At 45.3% G+C, this 9,027-nt stretch overlaps 1 protein-coding gene across 1 annotated transcript; it reads right to left on the reverse strand.

The window, feature by feature from the left end:
- Nucleotides 1–1,583: 1,583 nt before the first annotated feature.
- Nucleotides 1,584–7,439, reverse strand: SMKR1 (small lysine rich protein 1). Its single transcript, XM_029918052.1, has 3 exons — nucleotides 7,244–7,439; nucleotides 6,549–6,667; nucleotides 1,584–2,092 (listed from the first exon to the last, which is right to left on the reverse strand). Exons 1-3 carry the CDS (start codon nucleotides 7,437–7,439, stop codon nucleotides 1,895–1,897), a joined length of 513 nt encoding a protein of 170 aa, XP_029773912.1. The 3' UTR covers nucleotides 1,584–1,894.
- Nucleotides 7,440–9,027: the final 1,588 nt, after the last annotated feature.

Here is a 9,027-nt window from a genome sequence, read left to right on the forward strand (position 1 = left end):
GAAAGCATTTCTGCTTCCAGATGATCTTCTTGGCCTTTCAATGTCTGTGGCCTGGCCTGTCTCTGTAGGCCCCTAAATGATGTCATCTATGCTGGGGACAAGATCAGAAAGAAGCCCTGCAAGTGCCACATCCCCAGCACTCCAATAAACACAAACTGCTCAGATAGGAGCTCCTGACCCAAGTGAGGCAGAGAAGGGCATTAGACATCCTAAGAGCTTACAGACCTAACTAGCCCTTTAGCACCTGCTTAGGCACCAGTAACTAGAGCAGCGCTTCCCCGAGGCTGTGGTCCAGCAGCAGCAGCACCTGGGGGCAGTGGGAAGGCAAATTCCTGACCCCACCCTTGTGCGGGGCAAGGCCCAGAGGTCTGTGCTTTGACATGTCCTCCAGGTGACCATGATGCACGCTCAAGCTGAAAAAGGACTGAACGGGGCTAGCGTGCTCACAACCATATAGCGCTTGGACCCCTCCCAGCAGTGTCTAGGGGAGTGGGAAGGTGCTCCCTGTCCAAAGCCTGTCAGCAGAGGACTGAGAGCTCCCCCTTCAGGTTAACGGCAGCACCAACCTTCACCCCAGCAAGCGAGGGCTCCTCTGACACCGAGCCAAGGTCTCACACAGAGTCTGCACAGATGTGGCAGCTGGACGAGCATTGGACAGACGCACCCAACTACTCTAGTACAAGGTTTCACGGGATTTCCCTTTTGCTCTGATGTTTATGAAATCCTGAATCCTAGGTAGCAGACTTTATGAGTCTTTGAGATCCTCACAAGGCAACCTGTGGAATCATTATAAGCAGTTCAGCCGAACTAGATCATCCCTGGACAGGTGCTACCTTCGATGAATCGGCTTCTGGCTCACAGCTGTGACTGGAGACCACAGTGCAGGTGTCAGTGTTGGGGGGCTGCGGGGGGGCGGAGTGACACGACATGCCAGGCAGACAGAGCAGAAGCAGGGATGAAATGATAAGTGATTTGGATATGGTATTTATACTTCAAAATGTCTTTCCTCCCAAGTGTCACATTTGGGGCTTTGGGGCCTTGTGGACTGAAGAGAGAACTGCAGTTTTCTCTCTTAAGTGTCTCGGCACAGACTGGGGAGGGTATGAGAGATCAGCAGTGTGCCTGTGGCAAGCTTCGAACACCAATTCCATAAGCCAGGGTCAGCCACGGTTTAAAAAAGGCTGCATAAAGTGGAGAGAAGACAAAAGTGTGGAGGAAAGCACGGTGAAGAGTTCAGTGAAACAGAAAAAAGGGAGAGATGTGTCTGATTCGCTCGTTCCCCCCTCCCCCCCAACACTCTCCTTTGAGTCATTTGCGGGTATGTCCTAGCAAAGTCAGAGCAGGGGTGACAACCTCAGTCTCCACTGCTGTCCCCAGCTAATTAAAATCAGGCGAAGGTCAGACCACTGAGAAGAAAATCTTAGAAACAAAGTATCTATTATTTTTCCTGAATAAGATGAGGGGGGGAAGGAAACGGTGCCTAAGTATGGGATGTTCATAAGCAAATCCTAAACTTTCTGCCACACCTTTCCTAAATAACAAACCCCCTTCGGCAAAAGAAAACAATTCATGCAAGCCAGAACTGCCTTTGGAGAATGAGGTTTAATTCGGACCCAGAATTATAATAATTAAAAAAATCCTATCCATTCCATCACGTAGGAACTTCCTGAGTAGGAACTACTCAGACTCTTTTTTCCCCCCTTAACAACTTCTGAAAAACCAAGTTGGCTCACTATAGCTGAATTGAGCTGGGAAGTAAAATGCATTTATCTGTCACTAACGAGCACAGAAAAGCACACTTAGCTTGCGTCTCGGGCTGTCTTCGGCAAAGTCTATTTTGCTTGCAGTAGTTGTGTTATTCTGATTTCTCTTCCCCGCTCTCCGTGAGACGCCATTAAGGCTTGTTTTTCCCCTTCTTTGATTTGGGAGCTCCGGGCCAGGGGAAGCCCCGCAGGTGCAGGCAGTCAGCAACGTTGTGGGCGATGTAGTAGAGGTTCAGCATGGCGGCAGGGCTGAGGATGTCCACTTCCGGCTTCTTCGGTTTCTTCTCCTGAGATCTGTCTGGGCCTTTTCCTCGTTTCCCTTTACCTGGCTTTCAAAGACAAGTATATTCACGGGGCATAAATTAGTTTTTGTAACCTTAACATAAATTTCAACATTTCTTATTGAACCGAATGGGGGAGGTGTGTGTGTGTGTAAAACCTACGATAGGAAAAAACTGTAACAACGATAAAAACTTTTGCTTGGAGTGGGAGATGTCACATGTAGTCAAAATCAACAAATGAAGCACCAGAATTAAAAAGAGACCCAACCTAATGAAACGAACAGGTGGACCTTGTCTGCATTGATTTGAACAAACTATAAAAAGACATTTTTAGGTCATTTTTAGGGAAATTTAGGAATGTCAAGGAATTATTAATTCTCTTAGGGGTGATAATGGCATTCTATTGGGTCATGGAAGAAAATGTTCACACATTTCAGAGCTGCACACTAAAATCCGTGCAAATGAAATGAAAGAAGACCTCAGACATGCTTTAAAATACTGCAGCTCCAGGGGCACCTGGGGGGATGTTTGCTAAGCACCCAACTCTTGGTTTTGGCTCGGGTCATGATCTCACGGTTGTGAGTTCAAGCCCCACGTCAGGCTCTGTGCTGACAGGACACAGCCTGCTTGGAATTCTGTCTACCTCTCTCTCTACCCTTCCCCTGCCTGCTCTCTCTTTCTCTCTCACTCTCTCTCAAAAATAAATAAATAAACATTAAAAAGCAATTTTTTAATTAAAAAAATACTGCAGCTCTCACCCCACCCTGCAAAAGGACAGATGAAGCAAATGTGGCAAAATCATGACAATTTTTGAGTCTGAGAAATAGATATATGGGAAATCACTTTACTATTCTATATTTGTGTGTATATAATCTTTCATAATAAAAATGTAACTGAAGGCATTAGCTAATCAGGATGCAAACACACATTTTGTTTGGCATTTCTTATGTCAGAGTCTCGACCTCATAAAGTAGTCGTGAGGGCGGAGACATGAATGTGAGGCGTTTGGCATAGTGTCTGACTTGAAGAAAACAATAAATGATTGTCCCCATCACTTTATCCCCACTAATCCTCTGAGCTGTATTTTGACCGAGACATTATTCCTGTCATAAAAACGGAAACATGGAGGCTCAGCAAGGTCACAGGGCAAACCAGCGGCCACCAGCTCAGCGCCTGTGCTCTTGCCGGGGCAGTGCCTTCTGGGAAGAGGAATGGATGGTCACCATCCTACTCTGGGAATAAACTACCTGAAGTTTTGCTGCAGCCACACAAAGCTGAGTTGACTCCCCAAGGTCCCATGACCCACCCATACAGAAAACAACAGAAGGAAGTATTTACAAAGTGTCTCTTCTAGGAAAGGGAGGGGAGAGGAGACTGTAAGTCATCAAGAACACCCGCAAGGGCTAAATAATTGTATAAAATAGATGTCATGTTGATAGCATCTCACTTTAAAAATGTCCCAGGCTCAACAGAGAGAAACACAGTCAACGTGTTAAAAAACACCAGAATACGTTTTTGTTCAGAGAAATGGAATACACTCCTAGAGAGAACACCCAGGAATAAAGATGAGAAGTATCTTGCAACACAGAGGCCTGGCTTTTAGGTGGAAATCCAAATTAAAACAACAATATGAAAACCCGTATGATGACTGTACCCCTGGCAAAACATCCCCTGGGGGGATGTATACTGCCATAAGCTCTTAAAAATTCTGAGTCTTGGCTTTCTTTATGATTCTATACTTTTTTGCATGTCAAGCATATGCCTTACCTGGAATAAGTGCCCAAAATATATTTTAATGTTTTAATCTCTAAAATGGTTTGATAACTAAAACTCACACATATTTTTCTTCAAGGTGCTCATCTCTTTGCAGAAATTGACAAACTGACTCGAAAATTCATATGGAAATGCAGGGAACTTTGAAAAAGAACAAAGCTGAAGGACTAATTCTACCTTATTTCAAGAATTATTACAAAGCTACAGCGTCCAGACAGTATGGTATGGGTGTCAGGAAAGACACATAGATCAGCGGAAAATCATTCGGAGTTCAAAAATAGGTCCACACATACACGAACAACTATTTTTCAAAACAAAAGTGTAGAAGCAATTCAACAGAGCGAGGACAAGTGATGAGGAGCAGACGCAGAAAAATGTTCTTTTGCCCAGAAGGCTGACCTACAGCGTGCATAGTTCTGATAAGGATCAAATATGCACTGGTTGCTACATTTTTTTTTTTTTACTGTTGCTATATGTTAAAGGGTCTCATGACTGCCTGCGAATCTCACCTAGAGTTCATATCAAGCGGAATTACAAGCACAAGAGAAATCTTGCAAAAGCAGTTTTACAAGGAGTATTTGAAGAAAACATTTATGATCTAATACTCCCTGCACGTACCCTCCCATTTGAGCACTAAGCATATAACCACTAGCTGCATTCAGAAAGGGCAGCTTTTCCTGCCCCAGGGTCCTGTCTCCCTGCTACTTAAAAGCTAAGTTGCACCTAAAATGTCTCAAGAATCCTCTTCTTGACTATCGTGCTCAATGATCCCACAGCAATAATTTTTTCAACAAGTGGGGCGGGAACAATGAATATCCATTTGCAAAAAAATGAAACTTAATCCAATGCTTGTATCATATACAAAAGTTAACTCAAAATGGCTCATACACTTAAATATAAAACCAAAAAGTAAAAAGCCCTAGGCGAAAATACAAGAGAAAACCTTTATGTCCTTCGGTTAGGCAAAAATTTCCTGGATATGACACCAAAGCACAATCTGTTAAAGAACAAATTGATAGATTCACCACCTAACTTTAAAACTTGTGTTCTCCAAAAGATATTGTTAAGAAAATGAAAATCTAAGCCACAAAGTGAAAGAAAATATTTGCAAATCATGTATCTGATGAAGCCCTTATATCCAGAATAAAAGACTCTCAAAACACAGTTTAAAAAAAACAGCCCTGGGGCGCCTGGGTGGCTCAGTCAGTTAAGCCTCCGACTTCGGGTCAGGTCATGATCTCACATTCGTGGGTTCGAGCCCTGCGTCGGGCTCTGTGCTGACAGCTCAGAGCCTGGAGCCTGCTTCTGATTCTGTGTTTCCCTCTCTCTCTGCTCCTCCCTGCTCATGCTCTGAATCGTTCTGTCTCAAAAATAAATAAAACATTTAAAAAAAGAAAACAGCCCCAAAAAACATGACCAACAGACCTGAACAGATAATTCCCCCAAGAAGATACACAAATGGCCAATAAACACATGAAAAGATACTCAATATCAAGTCACAAGGGAAATGCAATTAAAACTCCAATGAGATACCAGTACACACTATTAGAATGACTCGGTTTGCAAGAACTGACCATGCCAAGTGCTGGTGAAGATGCGGAGCATCTGGAACTCTCATACACTGCTGGGGGGAATCTAACATGAAAGACTCATTCTGGAAAACAAGTTAGCAATTTCTTTACAAGGTCAAACACCTACTTTCATATGATCCAGCCATTCCACTGCGAAGTATTTTTATCAAAAGAAATGAAAGTGTACATCTATCCTAAGACTCGTACATGGAATGTTCATAGTAACTTTATTTGTGATTGGTAAAAACTGAAAACAGCCCAGAAGTCCATTAGTGAGTGAATGGATAAACAAACTGTGGTATCACCATATGCTAGGATACGACTCAACAGTAAAAGGGATTAACGATTGATGCATGCTACAACATGGGTGAATTTAAACATAATTCTGACTGGCTCAGTCGGTGGACTGTTTGACTCTTGAACTCAGGGTTGGGTATAGACATTACTTAAAAAATAATATCTTGGTGGGAGCCTGGGTGGCTCAGTTGGTTAAGTGTCTGACTTCAGCTCAGGTCATGATCTCACAGTTTGTGAGTTCAAGCCGTGCATCAGGCTCTGTGCTGACAGCTCAGAGCCTGGGACTTGCTTTGGATTCTGTGTCTCCTCTGATCATCCTCTGTCTCTCTCTCTCAAAAATAAATAAACACTAAAAAATAATAAAATTTGGGGCACCTGGGTGGCTCAATCGGTTGAGCATCTGACTCTTGATTTGGGCTCAGGTCATGATCTTATGGTCGTGGGACTGAGCCCAGAGTTGGGCTCTGCACTATCAGTGCTTGGGATTTTCTCTCTCACTCTGTCCCTCTCTGGCTTTCTCTCTCTCTCAAAATAAATAAACATTTTAAAAATGAGTAAAGGGCTGATTACAGAACACCAGGAGACTTCGGGGGGTGATCAACATGTTTGTTACCTGGATCGTGGTGATGCCTGAATGGGAGCATACAGATACCAAACTTAACAAATTGTACATTAAAACATGTGCACTTTACTGTACATCACTTATACCTCAGTAAATCTGTTAAGAAATTATGGTAAGTGAAAACTTTCAGTTTCTCAGCTGGTTGGGCTGGTTGAATACAACTCCATGGCCCTTGGCTGTTTGCAGGGCAGAGCACAGAACTCGTGACTTGAAATTCTCCAAACTCCTTAAAGAAGCCTACCTGGCTCCAGCCGCAGGGGCCTTTCTCCTGGTTCCCGACCTGCCCCGCTCCTCCCCGGCCCCGCCCCTTTCTGCAGACCTTGGGGGTGGGGTGGGGGGAGGCATAATGTGTTACTATCTCTGCTCAGATATCACCTCTCTAGAAAAACCTCTCAGATACTCTGTCTATATTCTACCTATAACTAGGGTGACCATATAATTTATTGTCCAAACCAAGACACTTCAACAAACATAAAGTGGGACTGTCCCAGGCTAGCAGGAAGGGGGTACAGATGGTTTCCCAGCATCCCTCTCAGCACTGTCACTTTCCAGCTCCTTACCCCAAGTACACTCCAGTGTGTCACAGTGCTAATTTGCTTATTCATTGTCTGTTTCCCACCCAGAGGTTGGTCTATGAGGTCACCGTTTGAATTCCCCAGGGCCTAGACCAATGTCTGGTATGAAAAGATATTGGCTGAGTGAATAAATTGCCACTCAGATGTAATACAGTCCTAGGATTTAGAAAGCAAACGTAGCTAGCTGCTTTTCTGAATTTGAAGAGGGCCTCCTTCATTCATTCAACACATATTTAACAAATATCTTTTGAGCACCAGGACCTGCAGTTCTGAGCTCCTGTCTTCATGAAGCTTACTGTCCAGTGAGGGAGAAACTACAAACACATTTATTCCCTCTCCTGTGAAAGAGACGCCAGGAGACCTGGCGCTCCGATGACACGGGGGCGGGCAGGGTGGGATCTAATCTGGGACAGGAAGGGGTCCTGAAGAGCCACCTGTGGCCTGAGGGGCGGGGACTTCCCAAACAGCTTGTGCAAAGGCTTTGAGGTTGGAGGGAACATACCAAACTGCAGGGACCTCACAAAAAAGGTCAGCGTGGCTGGCCTATAAGCAGCCATGGTGGGGGGCGCAAAGTGAGAGCAATTTAGGCTGGAGAGGTAGGCAGTGTGCAACTCTGGCCTGCAGGCCTTTGAAGCTAAGGTGTTTAACCTTCATCTGAGGAGCAGTGGAAATCCAGTAGCTTAAATGGCTTTATTAAACTGTTTTTGCTTCAGTTCCCTGGGCTCTGAAAGCAATGACAATACCAACCATGCAAAATAACTCGGGGAATGACCATTTATATCAAGAGACCTCTAGTTAGTGCCTATACTACAGTCATGGGGATGCGGAGTAAGGCTTTCCAAGGTGAAATAGGTGAAGCTCCAGGAGGTATAGGGGGTTACAGATGCTTAGAAAGTAATACAGCAGCAAGAGGGCCCATCTTGAAGGAAAGTAGATCAGATGGGGCAGGAGGCTTCAAGAAGAACGTGGGTCTGGTGTGGAATGTGTTTTTTGTTTTGGTAAAAGCAGAGAATATAGTAAAAGTTCAAGAGGTTTGAGGCCCCTTTACCTAGAGCTCTGAGAGTACTTAGTTGAGCAGACAGTAGAAATTTCTGGGCACCTGGGATGGGGTTACAAGGTCTCAGTCATTCTGGGACCATCCACCTGGCAGAAAAGGAGGACGAAAGGGATGGAGAGCCCTGGGACAGAGGCAGTGAACTGCTGCCGGCATCCAGGTAGGGGTAAGGAGGGCAGGACCTGACCAGTGGCAGTGAGGGTGGGGAGCAGGTGAAACGCCTGGATGACGGCTGATGAACAGTAATGCTTATGAATCTGAGGCCAGGAGAATGAACATGCCATTGGAAAATGCAGAGAAGGTAGTGATTAAAAAAGAGATGGATTTTGAACACAGTTGGGAAATGCTCCCTGATGGAGAGATCCAGTAAGAAGCTGGAAATAAGGTTTAACATTTCAGAGTGGTTTGGCTTAAGATGGAGCTCTGTGAGCCAACGATTTGGAGGGGAGACAGAAGTTTAAGGATGTTGCAAGCTTTCTCGGGCATAAAATGCAAGAATTTCCTGCACTAAAGGTTTCCTCCAGAGTCTTTCCTCAAACTGCAGTTGGAAGAGAGAATCACTTGGTAGAGCCGGCAGTCTGGAACGCACCAGGGCTCATTTTCTACTTCTTAATCTGCAGAGTCCTGCAAGGGACCCAGGACGAAGTGGCAGCAGGAGGTAAGTGCTGGGCCAGTCGCTGTTTTTATTGCCCACACATAGGGTTACGGAAGTGCCTCCAGAGAACCAAAGAACGAAAACTAACTCACAAAAAGAGGGCTCAGGCCGATTCTGCTTGGCTGTCCCCTTTGACGCGCGCAGACCACCCGGGGAACCCCATCTCCCCCGTCATCTTTAAACACCAAGTGTTCAGATCACTAGGTTGGACTACCACCCACAAGGAAAGGAGACGAAGGCGCCAATCTGGTGGCGCGGGTAACAAACCTTGGTAAAGCGAGTCTCGATGAGGCAGAACGGTATTAACTAAGCGAGGGGCACCTGGGTGGCTCAGTCGGATAAGCGTCCGGCTTCGGCTCAGGTCATGATCTCACCGTCTGTAGGTTCGAGCCCCGTGTCGGGCTCTGTGCTGACAGCTCAGAGCCTGGAGCCTGCT

This window comes from Suricata suricatta, chromosome 2, assembly GCF_006229205.1.
Source record: "Suricata suricatta isolate VVHF042 chromosome 2, meerkat_22Aug2017_6uvM2_HiC, whole genome shotgun sequence".
Taxonomy (NCBI): Eukaryota; Metazoa; Chordata; class Mammalia; order Carnivora; family Herpestidae; genus Suricata; species Suricata suricatta.

Excerpts from the sequence above, each read along its gene's own strand:
- SMKR1 (XM_029918052.1), bottom strand. The coding sequence starts at position 7,439 with ATGGCTGCTTATAGGCCAGCCACGCTGACCTTTTTTGTGAGGTCCCTG. Across the intron at positions 6,668-7,243 it reads CCGTGTCATCGGAGCGCCAG|AGATAGTAACACATTATGCC; the intron begins GTCTCCTGGCGT and ends ATATCTGAGCAG. Across the intron at positions 2,093-6,548 it reads GCCCCTGCGGCTGGAGCCAG|CCAGGTAAAGGGAAACGAGG; the intron begins GTAGGCTTCTTT and ends TGTCTTTGAAAG.